This window comes from Chlorocebus sabaeus, chromosome 11, assembly GCF_047675955.1.
Source record: "Chlorocebus sabaeus isolate Y175 chromosome 11, mChlSab1.0.hap1, whole genome shotgun sequence".
Classification (NCBI taxonomy): Eukaryota; Metazoa; Chordata; class Mammalia; order Primates; family Cercopithecidae; genus Chlorocebus; species Chlorocebus sabaeus.
Window position 1 is genome coordinate 31530098 of NC_132914.1, and position 16795 is coordinate 31546892.

The window sequence follows — 16795 nt, forward strand, 5'->3', positions numbered from 1 at the left end:
TCTTTCACGTTTATGTATATCAGTCCTTTTTGGACCTTTTAGGATTTTTATTTTCATTTCATATTCCAGGGGAAAATATATTTGAACTAAAAAGGTCAATTTTCAATCAACCAAAGACGACTGGCTAAAGCATAAGGAACTGAAAAGCTAACGGACATAAAGTGTCTTCCAAGTGTAATGCCAAAAATCAGCCACAGCAAACATGCTATTTTGTTTAAGAAGTAAAATTAAAAATTTTTTAAATAATAATTTGCCCTGTCAGTCTGGACCGAGCTATATCCTCCAATATTTAGCTGACAAAACAGATATAGAAAATAAATGGAGCTTAAGTTTTCCCTCAGGCCAGGTACAATGGTACACACCTGTAATCCTAGCCCTTTGGGAGGCCGAGGAGGGTGAATCACTTGACCCCAGGAATTCAAGACCAGCCTGGGCAACATGGCAAAACCCCATCTCTACAAAAAATACAAAAATTATCTGGGCATGGTGGTGTGTGTCTGTAGTCTCAGCTACTCAGGAGGCTGTGGTAGACAGATCGCTTGAGCCCAGGAGGTCAAGGCTGCAGTGAGCGGTGACGGTGCTACTACACTCCAGCCTGGGCAACAAAGTGAGATCCTGTCCCCCACCAAAAAAAAAAAAAAAAAAAGTTTCCCCTCCAACAATGTGTGTATATAGATTGAGCAGCCCTAGATCTACTCTAAAGCTTAGAACTATAACACCTTGAAATCTGACATAATATTCATGGGTCCCAGAAAGGACTTGCCATTTAACTAAAAAGTACTATTCTGGACTTGCCATTTAAGTAAAAAGTACTATATCTTTCCATTAAGAAACCTAAAAGGTCTTTTCCCTCCATAGGTTTTCTGATTGTAACGTTTCCATCATATTGGATATTTCGCAAGGTATGAAGATTAAAATACAAAAAAAAAAAAAACACTAAGATTTTTTTCTATAGACGGGTCAAAGTACTTTGATATAGCATCAATATTTTAAATTACATAAAAGAGATGTTCATAAATCCTAACAGATTAAAATTGGGGGGGGGAATCTCATGAAAAAGATTCACTGTGGCACAATTAATCCCTTCCTAGGGGATGTGGAAGCAACTTTTGATTTGCGCTACTGCTAGGGGCAGAAAGATAGTAAGTGAAGATAAAATTTTGAGAATGAGAAATAGACTGGTTGAAGGTTGCATGATCAAGCACATTTTCTCAGATGGGAAAGGCTCAGTAAGGCTTTTTCCAAGACCTCAGTATAGACTGCATCAATAACACTTACCAAAACTATAGGATTATCTGATCCTGCTTGAGAGAAGAAAAGAGGATGGAGGTGGCATTCTTAGCTCTCCGAGACACTGGGATTCTCTTGGACAGAGTTTCATCATGGTATAAGCAAAAGCAACTGATTTGCAGGGCATCTTCAGACAATTATACCACATGATTATCTCAGATTTATCTTTGGCCAGTCTCCCAAGGTAGGACTGGGTGGTCATATGGGCTCATGCCACCTTGAACTTCCCCTATCAAAGTATTTTTGGGTTTTTTGTTTGTTTTTGAGACAGAGTGTCATTATGCCATCCAGCCTGGGGTGCAGTGGCACAACCAAGGTTCACTACAGCTTCAACCTCTTGTGCTCAAGTAATCCTCCCACCTCAGCCTCCTGAATAGCTGGAACCACCAAGGTTCACTGCAGCTTCGACCTCTTGTGCTCAAGTGATCCTCCCACCTCAGTCTCCTGAATAGCTGGAACCACAGGTACATGTCACCATACCTGGCTAATTGTTTTTTTAATTTTTATTTTTATAGACATGAAGTCTCCCTATGTTGCCCAGGCTGGTCTCGAACTCCTGAACTCAAGCAACCCTCCTCCCAAAGGGCTAGGGTTACAGACGTAAGCCACCATCCCTGGCTATTTTTTATTTATCTGCATCCACGATGACAGGGACTACATCTACTGTTCACCAATATTCACTAATGCTCAGCACAGAGTCTGACAAATATGAGGGCCTCAAATTTTTGTTGAATAAAATCAAGTAACAAGAAAGTCTCCCAGATCATGATCAGGTGTCATGAAAAGCCACGGACAAGAGCCAATTTCTCCTTCTTTAGATGAAAATTAGAAAGGTAAGTTATATTGTTCTCTTTTTCCAGTTAAGGACCAGTTTGAAAAGGAAAACAGAAGAAGTAAACCACTCTTAATCAGTAGTACTGAATAATAAAATTGGTAAGTTGGTTTTCTGTGTGTGTGTTTTTTTTTTTTTTTTTTGAGACGGAGTCTCACTCTGTCACCCAGGCTGGAGTGCAGTGGCGCGATCTCAGCTCACTGCAAGCTCTGCCTCCTGGGTTCATGCCATTCTGCCTCAGCCTCCCGAGTAGCTGGGACTACAGGCGCCCACCGCCATGCCCGGCTAATTTTTTGTATTTTTAGTGGAGTCAGGGTTTCACCATGTTAGCCAGGATGGTCCGGATCTCCTGACTTCGTGATCCTCCTGCCTCAGCCTCCAAAAGTGCTGGGATTACAGGCGTGAGCCACTGCGCCTGGCCAACAAAATTGGTTTTCTTAATGGAGACTCAGAATGATGAATCCCTACCAGGGGACAAAACTCATGAGGACAAAGTAGAATGTGACAAGGTCAAAAAGAAGGACTTCCAACTTTACTTTGAAGGGAAAAAAGAAAACATTCCACAAACTGCAAAACTGGCTATCATAGAACATGTCTGACAAAAGAAAAACTTAAAAGAGGAGCCCAAAAATTACCACCAAAAAAAAAAAAACTCAAAAGTACTGCCAAGCACCTTTTAGGGTCTTGATTCAGTAAGACAACCTCCAAAGTACTTTCTCATGTCACCTAAAATGAAAGTAAACCTCAAACACAGGCAAGTAAAAATAATTTCATGGATATTAACAAAATTTGGTGAGTTGGGAGCTACCTCTAGACTACAGCAGAAAAAACACACACACACACACACAGATAAGACACTATCTTCATAGTATAGAGAAAAAGTACCTAGGGCCATATCTTGGCTCTACCACTTACTGGCCATATGACTTTGAGTAAGTTCCTTTTACTTAAATGTAAAACCTGAAACTATAAAAACCCTGTAAGATAACCTAGGAAATACCACTCTGAATATAGGAACTGGCAAAGATTTCATAACAAATATGCCAAAAGTAATCACAACAAAAGCAAAAACTGACAAGTTAGATCTAATTAAACTTAAGAACTTCTATACAACAAAAGAAACCATGAACAGAGTAAACAGACAACCTACAGAACGGGAGAAAACTTCTGCAAACTATGCATCTGACAAAGATCTAATATCCAGTATCTATAAGGAAGTTAAATAAATTTATAAGAAAAATAAACATTAAAAAATGGGCAAAGGACATGAATAGACACTTTTCAAAAGAAGACATACATGTGGCCAAAAAGCATATGAAAAAAAGCTCAACATCACTATCATTAGAAAAATGCAAATGAAAACCACAATGAGATGCCATCTCACACCAGTCAGAATGGCTATTGTTAAAAAATATAAAAATGACAGATGCTGGCAAGGTTGCAGAGAAAAGGGAATGCTTACATACTGTTGATAAGAGTGTAAATTAGTTCAACCATTGTGAAAAGCAGTGTGGCGATTCCTCAAAGAGCTAAAACCAGAACCACCATTTGACCCAACAATCCCATTACTGGGTATACATCCAAAGGAATATAAATCATTCTACCATACACGCGTATGTTCATTACAGCACTATTCCCAATAGCAAAGACATGGAATCAATCTAAATGCCCATCAATGATAGACTAGATAAAAAAAACGTGGTACATATACACCATGGAATACCATGCAGTCAGAAAAAAAGAACAAGATCAAGTCCTTTCCGGGAACATGGATGGAGTTGGAGGCTATTATCCTTCGCAAACTAACACAGGAACAGAAACCAAATACCACATGTTCTCATGTATAAGTGGGGGCTAAATAATGAGAACACATGGACACATATAGGGGAACAACACACACTGGAGCCACTTGAGGGTGAAGGTAAATGGAGGGATAGGATTAGAAAAAATAACTATTAGGTACAAGGCTTAGTACCTGGGTGACAAAATAATCTAAACAACAAATCCCCATGACATGAGTTTACCTTTATAACAAACCTGCACATATACCCCTAAACCTAAAATAAAAGTTTTCTTAAAAAGAAGAATAAGTCGCGCATGTAATCCCAGCTACTTGGGAGGCTGAGGCAGAAGAATCGCATGAACCCAGAAGGTGGAGGTTGCAGTGAGCCGAGATTGCGCCATTGCACTCCAGCCTGGGCGACAGGACGAGACTCCGTCTCAAAAAAAAAAAAAAAGATTCCTGATCTGTAAAATGGGACTATTTACAGCAACTTCCCAGACTATTGTAAAAATCAAGTGGAACCACATAGATGCCTGGTACAAGGTAGGCATCGTTTAAACATTTTTAATCTAAAAAGAAAAGAATACATTAGAAAAATACAGACCTGAATGAAAAACTAAATTGTTATTGGGTAACTCTGAGTAAAGACAGAAGACAGAAAATTTTAAACATCATAAAAGTATACTTCTAACTATATTTGTAATCCTTCTTAGCCAAGAATTAAGATAGTAAATGTCTCCAGCCTAAAATAATTTTTTTTATTCCAGAGGAATGGAGAAGAGAATTTTAGTTCACTATAAAGAAAAATAGGCCAGGGCGATTGCTCACATCTGTAATCCCAGCATTTTGGGAGGCCAAGGCAGGAAGATCCCTTCAGTCCAGGATTATAAGCCTGCAGTGAACTATGATCACACCACTGCATCCAGGCTGGGTGAGAGAGCGAGACCTTGTCTCTAAAATACAATAAAAAATATATATAATTTTTTTAAATGAAAATATCCAAAAAAATAGAAGAGATTATCTTATGAGGCATGCTCTCCACTCCAGGAATGAATTTCTTTAAAGATTTCTGCAATTGTTGGAACATGACCTTTAAAGGACCTTCTAATGCTAAGATTTGAAAAAGTAAAGAATACTTCACTGAGAAGTGTTTAAGACTTCATATTACTGATTAAATTTGTCAGAGATAAAAGTTTGAACTGCCAACATAGAGAACCTAACAAGTAGTGGGGCCAGATTTAACTCTATTTATAATGTGAGTCATTAATTTTCCCATTAATAATTTTCATGCTTTCAAGACTACCAACTCTGGTGTCTCGTATGTTAAATAATGTGAAAGAAGCCTATCTTATATAAATTTACAAGCCTATATTCTAAAATATCTTTAATAAATATACCTTGTCAAAAGTTTGATTCCCTTTCTCAATGATTTCTATAATTCTATAATTAAATAACATACATTAGATAACTAATGCTTTATTCACAATGTCTCATATTCAGATGCCATTTGTGTTCTCCCTTGAGACTACAGAAATCTGAAAAAAAACTAGTTCTCCAACAGTTATCCTCAACCCTCCATCCCAATAAAATATCAGCAGAAATTAGATGAAGAATAACCAAACACCATTATCAGACACTGACACACTTGACATTTTCTCCAAGATCAATGGTTAAAACTGGTTTCAGGAAAAGCAAAGAAAACATACTCACATCTAGGCTCAACCCAGAAAAGGTTTTCTGAAGCTCCTTGGCAAATTCCAAATTATGTAGCACTTCTTCATATTTCTCTACTGCTTCCTACCAAATAGGATAAGAAAACATCAATTTTGTGACTAAGTATAAATATGTGAAAATAAGTGTTTCTTAAACACAGAAGAGATTTAAGACCTTATCGCTATTTACTATACATACACAAAAAAGTACTTGCCTAAAGAAAAAGAAGAAAGAGTACTAATACAAGTTATATTAAGTTGCATTTAAAAATTCAATTCTAATGCCAGAAATTCAATTTTTATATTAGAAATATGAGTCCCAATTTTACCCCTATAAAGTCTAAGATCAGAAAGGCCTGTTGGTTTTAATAGCACTGAGCCAATAGGATTTCTCTGTTAATATTCATTCACTACTCAAACATATTACACAAATAGCACAGTGAGTATCAAACAGATGAACAACCAACTTCAAGACATTTATAATATGGTGGAAAGACTTAGAATAATTACCTATAACAGACAAAAACAAATATTCTAACAAACAATATGCAATGTCCTACAGGAAATTTAAAGGAGCAAAAATTTTTTTAAAGATTTCCCAGATGAACAACACTGACAGAAAAGAGGGGGGATATTTCATGGGACTTTAACTCAAATCTATATGGAAAGAGAAAGGACCAATCTGAAACAGAACAAGGTGGAGAACCTGCACAACCAGATACATATTATAAAGCCTCAGTAATTAAAATAGTAAAGTATTACACTCCAAGGTATCTACCCAAAAGAAATGAAAACATGTCCACATAAGACTTGTATATAAATGTATACAGCAGCGTAATATCCCAAAATGAAAACAATCCAAATATCTATCAACTGGTAAGTGGATAAACAAAATGAGTACACGTATACAATGGAATACTAGTCAGCAACAGAAAAAAATGAAATACTGGTATATGCTATATAACATGGATAAACCTCAAAAATATTATGCTAAGTAAAAGAAGCAAGATGCAGAAGACTATTTTATGTGAAATGTCCAGAAAAGACAAATTTATAAAGCTAGAAAGTAAATCAGAGCACAAAAGAGAACCTTGAGGGGATGATAGGAATACTCTACAATGAGACTGTGCTAACAAGCTCGATAACTCTACAAATTTACTATAAACAAATGTATGCTTAGAATGGGTTTACTTTGTGTTAAGTACATTATACCTCAATAATGTTGAAAAAATAGACTAATATTAAGTCTTTATAAAACTACAGAATAGGCCTTCCTATGTAACAATACCAGTATTAGTATAAATTGGTACAATAATTTTGGAAAACAGTTCAGTATTTTCACCTATGAAGTTAATCGTAAGCATGTCCTACAGCCTAATGATATACCCTGAAAAAAAAAATCTTACCCCTGATTCTCAGTAACACCTAAAATATTCCTCAAAGTAAAATTCTTCACAGCGACGACAAAAAAAAAAAAAAAAAAAAAACCTCAAGCATCCATTTATTTACAGACTAAAATTAAGTAGAGAGAACCAAATAAAATACAGGCACTTGTATTGATATAAAAACACTAAATATAATGAGTGAAAAAAGCAAACTGCAGAACATATAGCATGATACCACCTACTATAACGTACAAAAAAAGCAACTCTAACAGGGCAGCCAAAAAAAAAAAAAAAAAAGCTCTTAAAAGCAAGGGAAAACTTCAGGGTCATGGGGTCATGGTTACAGGAAACAGAAAGTACCACACTAGAAAGGAGCCTCAACACTGTTAGAAACATACTATTTGAGTTGAGAGTTGGGTTCTGGTGCTTGCTTTATTATGTGTTATAACTTACATGGAATATATTGTTTCAGCCATATATTTTATAATAAAAAGGTATAGAAGTCTTCCCGCTACAGAAACAAGAATGAGCAGATAACATTACCAGGATATGCAGTCCTCAGAGGGATGTAAAACTATAAAGAAATATTCCTCCATATCTACTCCCAAATGGTATTAACTTTGACTCAAGAAAAGCAGCATCAGCTGGGAACTACAACTTTCCATCATCTGATATAGACCTATCCTTTCATTTTTCCTTTCTTTACTAAGTGAAGAAGGTATCCCCTTGCCACCCCCACTTCTACCTGTGCCCTGGATCCTACTGAACTCTGCCTTCATACAAAACTTTCCTTTAGGATTCCCTCTTTAAGGTCTTCTAACAGAGAGCTGCTCCCTCTCTACTGATGCTTAAGTCATCATTTTACAAGTTCATGTCATCCCCAATCTAAGCAAGAAAAATTAATCCTTCTGTGACAACTACTTCCCTCCAGCATTACACAAATTCAAATGTGTTTTCAGTCTCCAGTTCTTCAGACCTCATCAACCTGGATTCCATTTCCACCAGAACTGTTTTAGCTGAAGTTAGCAATTGTCGATGTCATCCTTTAAAGCTATAGATCTTTTATAGCTCTCATTTTGGTTGACTTAGCAGCAGCCTTCAACAAGAAGGCACACTCCTGCTCTACAGACATTTCTTGTTTTTCCTAACACTAAACTTCCATTTTTCCAGCTGCTTATTTACTAGCAATTTTTCCATTAGCTTCTCTCACCTGTTTTTAGCACCTGTAAAATAGGAGTAATAGAATCTACCTCACAAAGATGCTGCACAATCTAAATGATTGCATATGTATAAAACACTCAAATGATGCCTGATCCTAATAAGTACACCGTATTTTTAGCCATTATTGTCCAAACATTAAATGTCAGAGTTCCTCAGGATTCTGTCCTAGGCTTCTCTACTCTGCTTTCTATACTCTCACTTTCTGTACTTTCACTTTCTATACTTTCTATACTCTCATCTCCTCTAATGGTTTCAAGTAGTAGTCATACAGGTGATATTTCTATCGGCTAAACTTCTCCATGCTCCAGACCCATTTACCTTAACACCTGGTACCAGACACTGATGTCTCCCAGGCACATTAAAACCAACAGTACAAAATTGAGCTCTTCATCCCACTCCATCCTCCCAAAACCTCCTTCTGCCCCAGTGGTCCCTCGTTTAATAAATGATTTTGCCATCCATCCACTGTTCAAGCAAGAAACCTGAAACCACTCTCAGCTCTACCCTCTACTCCTACATCCAGTTACCAAGCCACGCTGATTTTACCTCTCAAATCCAGCTACTCGATTCAAGTCCCTCTGCCACTGCCTTAGCAGGGCTCCCATAATCATTCACCTAGACTACAGGCAACTCTTTTCTAACTTCCTTACATCCATACACCATCTCCAAACCATACTTCACACTGCAATCACAGTGATTGTTTTAACTAAAAATCTGTAGTTGTTCCCTGCTTAAATATATCTGTACCATTTCTGATGTCTCTGGGAAAAAGTAATTTTCAAATGGTGCACAAAGACCTACCCCCTCCAGCTTCATCACCCATCCATATGACCTTTACAGTTTTTGAAAAAGGCTCTTTGTAAAAAACCAAAAATCTGTTCCTTCTCAGAGCCTTTACACATGCAAGCATCTGCCTAGCCTTCTGTTCTTCTTCCTCCCTCCCCCCTTTCACTGGCTAAATCTCATTCATATTTTAGGTCTTAACTAAAGTTCTTCCTTTCTTACGGAAGCTGGCCTTAACTCTCTAGACTAGGATGGATCCTGAATTACAATCTCTTTTCATCCTGTACTTCACCTTCTTAACATCCAACATATCTGTATTTGCTTATTCCCCACTCTCTTCCCCATTACATTATAGACTCCATGTGGTAATGATCATATTTGTCCCCTAGGTATTATAACCCTAATATTAAGTACAGCACCTCCTAGAGTAGATAATATATCTTGTTGAATGAATAAAAGATAGTTCAGATGATCTTAGAGATCATCAGATATGTTCAAGATTCTGAACAATTTAAAACTTTTGAAAGAAATCATATACTGAGAGCTGTTTCAAGAAAAGGACACCACAGACAATAGGACTGGTGAATTGAAGGTAGGATCTCAAGACAAGGATATCAACTAGGAAGCATATGTAAAGTTTAGGTGGCTTGCCTTGACTAGGCCAATAGCAATGGAATTACAAAAGAGGGAAGATTCTATATTATTTATTGAGTTTACTATAAATGTATTAAATATAACACAGGATCACAGTTCAGCAGCAAAAAAAGGATACCAAATTCTAACTCTTTAACAATAAAAACTTCAGCAGAACCAAAGACATCAAGTTCTCCTTGCCTATTGCTTGAGAATTCACTTGAATCTCAGCTCTCCATTTCAAATCCAGATCTGAACCAAACATCTGAAGTTATAAATGTAACAATTTAAATCATTCAAATTATAAAGTTACATTAAATTATTACAAGTTAAAGTGACTCCAAAAACAACTTCATTAGACATTCTTTCTATTATTTGAAAAGAGAAACCTATGTTACCAATTTAACATAAACCTTATGTAGCTTAGCCATGACAGATCCCTTAAGAGTTACTACTTCAAAGAGCCTGCAAGAGCCATATGAACATTACAAGTTTTATTTACATTATTATAAGTACCTGTTGAGTTAAAAAAGCAAATCAAACTAAAATTATAAAACTTATCACAAATAATACTGAAAATACAATATCAAATCAAATACAACTGAACCAGTGCTTGAAGGAAAATTCAGTCTTCAAGAAATTTTAGAAAATTTTCACAATTTGAAAAGCAAATAACCAAAAAACAAAAAAGCAGAAACATTTTTAAAAAGTGGAATGAAGTCCAAAGCTGATTTTGGGTGGCGGGGAGGAATATACCCCTAGATAATATAAGAGTAAACTGAGGAAATAAAATCACACAAAACTAGAAAATTACAACAAACAGGCTGTATTACACTTTTATTAAAAACTACTTGGCCCTAATCTATGCAAATGAATTTTAAAAACTGAATAAAACAGGTGATTTTCAATGAGAAGTTTTTAAAAACTGATGCCAAAAGAAATCTAAACAAAATCAATTTCCAAAGGAAAAAATAGAGAATATTTTCAAAGAGCTCCCTCCTCAAAGAGAACCAGGCACAGACAGTTTCACACAATAATCCAACCAAACTTTAAAGACTATGTATAGTAGAAACATTGCCACAGTATTAAAACAACGACGAAAGAATTGGTGAGTGAGGAGATGGAGCACAGAGAATTTTTAGGGCAGTGAAACTATTCTGTACGGCATTACAATGGTGGATCCATTTGCATTTAACAAAACCCATAGAGCTGGGTGCTGTGACTCACGCCTGTAATCCCAGCTACTCAGGAGGCTAAGAGGGTCGCTTGAGCCCAAGAGTTCAAGGCTGCAATGAGCTATGAGATTGTGCCATTGTACTGCAGTCTGGTGAGAGAGAGACCCTGTCTCTTAAAAACAAACACATACCAACAAAAACCACAGAATGTACAGCATCAAGAGTGAATCCTAATGTAAACTCTAAACTACGAACTTTGGGTGATGATGATAATGCATCAACGTAGATTCACAGAAAGTAAAAAATGTATTTCTCTGATGAGAGATGTTTACAGTGGAAGAGGTTGAGCTTGTGGGGGGTGAAAGTGCTACTCCAGTGAATGCATGAATAATAAGCAAACAAATGCTATTGCTGACATGCACAAGATTTGAGTGGTATTCCCTTAAGTCAAAACCTAGTCAAGAACAAGACCCTAACTCTCTTTTATTCGGTGAAGGCTGAGAGAGTGAGGAAGCTGCAGAAGAAAAATTGGGAGCTAGCGGAAGCTGGTTCATGAGGTTTAAGGAAAGAACCCATCTCCATCACATAAAAGAACAAGATGAAGCAACAAGTGCTAATGTAGAAGCTGCATCAAGTTAGCCAGAAAATCTAGCTAAAAGCTCACTACACTAAACAACAGAGTTTTAATGTAGACGCAAGAGTCTTCTATTGGAAGAAGGTGCCATCTAGGACTTCCATAACTAGAGATAAGAAGTCAATGCCTGGCTTCAAAGCTTCAAAAGACATGCTGACTCTCTTGCTAGGGTCTAATGAAGCTGATGACTTTAAGTTAAGGCCAATACTCATTTACAATTCTGAAAATCCTAGGACCCTGAAGAATTATGCTAAGTCTACTCTGTGCTTTACAAACAAAAAAACAAAGCCTGGATGATAGCACACCTTCTTACAGCACTGTTGACTGAATATTTTAAGCCCACTGTTGAGACCTACTGTTCAGAAAAAGATTTCTTTCAAAATATTACTGCTCATTGACAATGCACCTTGTCACCCAAGAGCTGCACAGAAATATACAAAGGAATCAATGTTGTTTTCATGTCTGATAACGTAACATACATTCCATGGCCCATGGATCAAGGAGTAATTTTGACTTTCATGTCTTAAGATATACATTGGTCCGGGTGTGGTGGCTCATGCCTGTAATCCCAGCACTTTGGGAGGCCGAGGCAGGCAGATCACCTGAGGTCGGGATTTCAAGACCAGCCTGACCAACATGGAGAAACCCCTTCTTTACTAAAAACACAAAATTAGCTGGGCATGGTGGTGCATGCCTGTAATCCTAGCTACTCAGGAGGCTGAGGCAGGAGAATCGCTTGAACCTGGGAGGCAGAGGCGGCGGTGAGCCGAGATTGCTCCATTGTACTCCAGCCTGGGCAACAAGAGCGAAACTCCTTATCAGAAAAAAAAAAAAAAGGAAAGAAATACATTTTGAGAAGGCTATAGCTGCCATAGATAGTGATTCATCTAACAGATCTGGGCAAATTAAATTGAAAAGTTTCTGGAAAAGATTCCCCACATTCTAGATGTCATTAAGAACACTTGTGGTTCATGGGAGGATGTCAAAATATCAACATGAACAGGTGTTTGGAAAAAGCTGACTCTAACACTCATACATGACTCTGAGGGGGTTCAGAACTTCAGCAGAGGAAGTAACTGCACATGTGGTGAAAATAGCAAGAGAACTAGAAGTAGAGCCTGAAGATATGACTAATTGCTGCAATCTCAGAATAAACTTTTAATAGATGACAAGTTGCTTCTTATGAATGAGCAAAGAAAGTGATTTCTTGAAATAGACTCTACTGGTAAAGATATTATGAACATTGTTGAAATGACAACAAAACCTTTAGAATTTTACATAAACTTATAGTTGATAAAGCAACAGCAGCAGGGTTCAAAAAACTGACTCCAATTTTGAAAAAAGTCCTACTGTGGGTAAAATCCTATCTAACAGCATCGCACACTACAGAGACATCTTTCATGAAAGAAAGAGTCCACCAACGTGGCTAATTTTACTGTTGTTTTCTTTTAAGAAACTGCCACAGCCACTCCAACCTTCAGCAACCATCACCCTGATCTATCATCAGTAATCAACACTGAGGTAACACCCTCGTCAACCAGCAAAAAGATTACAACTCACTGAAGGCTCAGACGATTATTAGCATTTTTTAGCAATAATTTTTAATCAAGGTGTGTACTTTCTTTTTGACACAGTGCTACTGCACACTGAAGAGACTACAGTATAGGACAAACATAACTTTTACATGCACTGGGAAACCAAAAAATTTGTGTGACCTGCATTTTGCAATCTTCACTTTATCGTGGTGGTCTGAAACAGAACCCACAATAACTCTGAGGTATGCCTATACTGGTAACAGTTCTCTGAAGATTGTATTTTTTTCCTTCTGACTTACCTGCATTTTCTAAATTTTCTACCTTATATATTGCATGTATGAGGTGTGATTTCTCAAAAGTAGCACCAACTACATGCTTAGTTACATCTAAAGACCTAACATTCATTTTATACTTAGTAAACCTACATGTAATAAATATTTTATATACCTACTACATGCTATATTCTACACACTAGGAATACAGCAACTAACAGACAAAATCCTTACTTTCATAGAACTTACATTGTAACAGTAGGAAAGAGACAAAATAAAACTTCACAGCTTGTCAGAGAAGTGCTAACTTCTATTAAGAAAAATTAAGCAAGGAAAGGAGCTAAGAAGTGTGAAAGGGGAAGTGGTAGTGAGGTGAGAGCAGATCTCACTGTGGGTACCTTCAAATAAAAAGATGGAAGAGGTTGGGAATTGAGCCATTAAAACATCTGGAGAAAGAGCATCCCAAGCAGTAGGAAGATCATGTGCAAAAAGCCCTGCAGAAGTGTGCCTGGGATATCTGAGGGACAGCAAGGAGGCTAGGGTAGGTAGACTGAAGCTAGCCAGGGAAAGAAGAGCAGGAAATGGAGTCAAAATGTCAAAGGAAGTAGGAAGGATATTCTGTAGTGCTTTGTAGACACAGTAAGGACATTTTACCACCAGATGTGAACCAATGGGGACTTCTGAGCAGAGGAATAACCATCTTGATTTGCATCAGAACAGGATCACTGAATTTACTACGTTGAACAGACTTGGAGAGGGCAGAAATAGAAAAACCTGTGAGGAAGAAGTAATTACTACTGTAGTAAGTAATGCAGATGAAAGATTATACAGCCTGGATGAAGATGGCAGAAATGGTCAGTTTCCTGATTTACCTTAAAGGGAGAAGTGAGCAGACTTGCTGATGAGCTGGACGTGAGCTATGAGGAAAAAGGAGATAAATTCTCCAAGATTTTTGGCAACTCCTTCTAGTTGATCAAGCCATCAACTCACACAGCTAAGATTAGAGGAGAAGCAGATTTTGGGGAACAAGGAAAAATTACAAAATGTCAGATAGGCAAATGGACACAGAAATACTGAGTTCAGAGGACTGATCTGTTGGCAATATAAATTGGGCAGTTGTCAGCATATGACTCCAGATAACAAAGTTCATACATTTATTATAGAAGCAATATGTGGCTATAAAGACAGTAATGAAATATTAAGAATGAAGGTTGCCTGGCTGGAGCAAGTAATATAGCATGTTCTTAACATTTCTTAGAGAGCTACCATGGGAATGATCAATCTCCAACCCCCTCTCCCCGACGTTTCTCAAAAATAAAGAACACAACTCTAACAGGACACTTTATTCAAGAATATTTACACACACACAAAAAAGTGTTATCACTTTAAGAGTTACTGAACACACCATGACTTCAAAACAAAGCCACGCTGAAATGCTGCATGTCTAGCTAGGTCCTCTCCCCAGCTAAGTGAGCACACCATTCGCAGAGCTCACACAATTCGAATATGTGTCTCAGCAAAATTATAACTTACTACATCACAAAAATTCTGGGTCAGTGAAGAGGAGTCACTATGGAATGGGAAAAGTCCTTGAATGCCAGTATCTATGATGTATAGCCAAAAATTTTAGTTGAAAAACATAAAGACAAAAAGACCCACAAACAAGATCAAATAATTTTCAAATAAATGTGTCCCTTCTTAGCCAGGAGACATGATCAAGTCAAAATGGCAAACATCCACAAAGCACTGTTTCCTTTCCACATTGCAAACTCTCCTTCACAAATTATATAAAATTTGCAATTACCAGGTGTATCACTGACAAGTTAACCAATGGAAAAAATGCAAGTAGCCTAATGTTTATAGTAAGTTTTTCTTTTTTTTTTAAGGCCAGATATCTATCAGATAACATGCCTCCTGAGAGGCGACACGAAAATCCAGGATAGAAAAGTAGGAAGAGACCATGAAAGGAATTAAGGTGAGGCAGCTAGAGAAAACTAAGGTAAGCTACAGTAAATATTCTTTCACATTTTGGAGCACAAAGATGTCAGGTTTAGAATACACCAGTGAAGAGCTGAAAGCGTATGCACTTCTCTTCTCCTTCAGTCCACTCTGGCACGTAAGTTTAATTTAAATCTATATGTTAACTCTTAGTGACAGTCTACAATTTCACTCCTGTTTAACAATCTACACCCCCATGCATACTGTCTTCTAGTCAACAGAAAAAAAAGTCGTATCTGAGATCTAACAGTACAAACAACAAAGGCTTCTGAAACAGTTTTGAACAAACTGGATTTTAACTGTGTGTGTGTGCTATAAAGACTCTGGTCTCACTTAATCCATGTAGAGTTTTATTAAGAAAAGAAAACCATCAAGTCTTACTAAAAGATCATAAGCCACTTACCAACTGGTCTGGATTAAGGTGCTCTCCACTTTTCAGGCGGTCCTTATAATCTTCCAATTTGAGCTACAAAAGAGAAACTTGTATCTACTAGAGTCTGATTAAAATTCAGAAGCAAATAAACTAAATGCCAGACTTTGTCTCTAGGAAAACAAAGTCCTTGAAGCAAGCTATCAATCTGCAAGACTACCATTTTACTATAAGGCATGCAGCAACTGTAGATGAGTTCCAGTCAGGGGAGAAAAAATACACAGAATCATATGAGTCTAGAATTACAAAAGTTAAGCAGTAATAAAACTATTTTCTCCTAATGACTCTGTTAATAACAAACTAGACTACTCAACCCTAGTAAATCGTATGTCCCCGACACAGTAGTTTCTCAACAGGGGACAATTTTGTTCCCCAAAGATACCTGGCAATGTCTGGGGATATTTTTGGTTATCACAACTTGGGAGAGGGAGAAGGGGGTGAAGAGTGCTACTGGTATCTTGTGGTTAGAGGCCAGGGATGCTGCTAAGCACCTTAAAATGCACAGGACAGTCCTTTACAACAAGGAATTATCCAGTACAAATGTCAGTGGTGTAGAGGTTGAGAAGCCCTACTCTAATCTCAAGCTTAAACTGTTCGTTCAGTTACCTGTTGAATTATGTGGCATTTTCCTAAAAGGAAACTCCTATTGGAAGTACAGGAACATAAAAGAATTCTTTTCTATCATTACAGTAGGCTCATCCTGAAGTTATTTTTCATATTATATTTGATACTTAAGGAAATTATGAAAAATAAACTGCATTTATTGGCCCCATAATAATGACATAAACCCACTATGGTATTCTTTTTTTTTTTTTTTTTTTGAGATGGAATCTCACTCTGTTGCCCAGGCTGGAGTGCAGTGTCGCGCTCTTGGCACACTGCAACCTTCACCTCCCGGGTTCAAGCGATTCTCCTGCCTCAGCCTCCTGAGTAGGTGGGATTACAGGCACCCCCCGACCACGCCTGGCTAATTTTTTTTGTATTTTTAGTAGAGACGGGGTTTCATCATGTTGGCCAGGTTGGTCTCGAACTCCTGACCTCAGGTGATCCACCTGCCTTGGCCTCCCAAGCGCAGGGATTACAGGTGTGATCCACCACCAGGCCCGGCCCCA

At 37.5% G+C, this 16795-nt stretch overlaps 1 protein-coding gene and 1 long non-coding RNA gene across 51 annotated transcripts in view; one reads left to right on the forward strand and one right to left on the reverse strand.

Annotated features, from left to right (window-relative positions):
- Positions 1–1931, forward strand: part of LOC119621290 (uncharacterized) — a 42441-nt gene extending 40510 nt beyond the window's left edge. The window contains exon 3 of the long non-coding RNA XR_012094478.1: positions 1806–1931. This is a non-coding gene — a long non-coding RNA (uncharacterized lncRNA). The remainder of the gene's footprint in view (positions 1–1805) is intronic.
- CAPRIN2 (caprin family member 2) overlaps positions 1–16795 on the reverse strand; it is a 45700-nt gene that overhangs the window by 26167 nt on the left and 2738 nt on the right. For all 50 annotated transcript variants that reach the window (XM_037990214.2, XM_037990219.2, XM_037990211.2 and 47 more), the window contains 2 exons: positions 15657–15719; positions 5616–5702 (listed from right to left, as the gene is read on the reverse strand). Coding sequence is in view for 41 of the 50 variants with exons in the window: in XM_037990187.2 (XP_037846115.1) it covers positions 5616–5702; positions 15657–15719 (150 nt within the window). In the remaining 9 variants the exon portion in view is untranslated. The remainder of the gene's footprint in view (positions 1–5615; positions 5703–15656; positions 15720–16795) is intronic.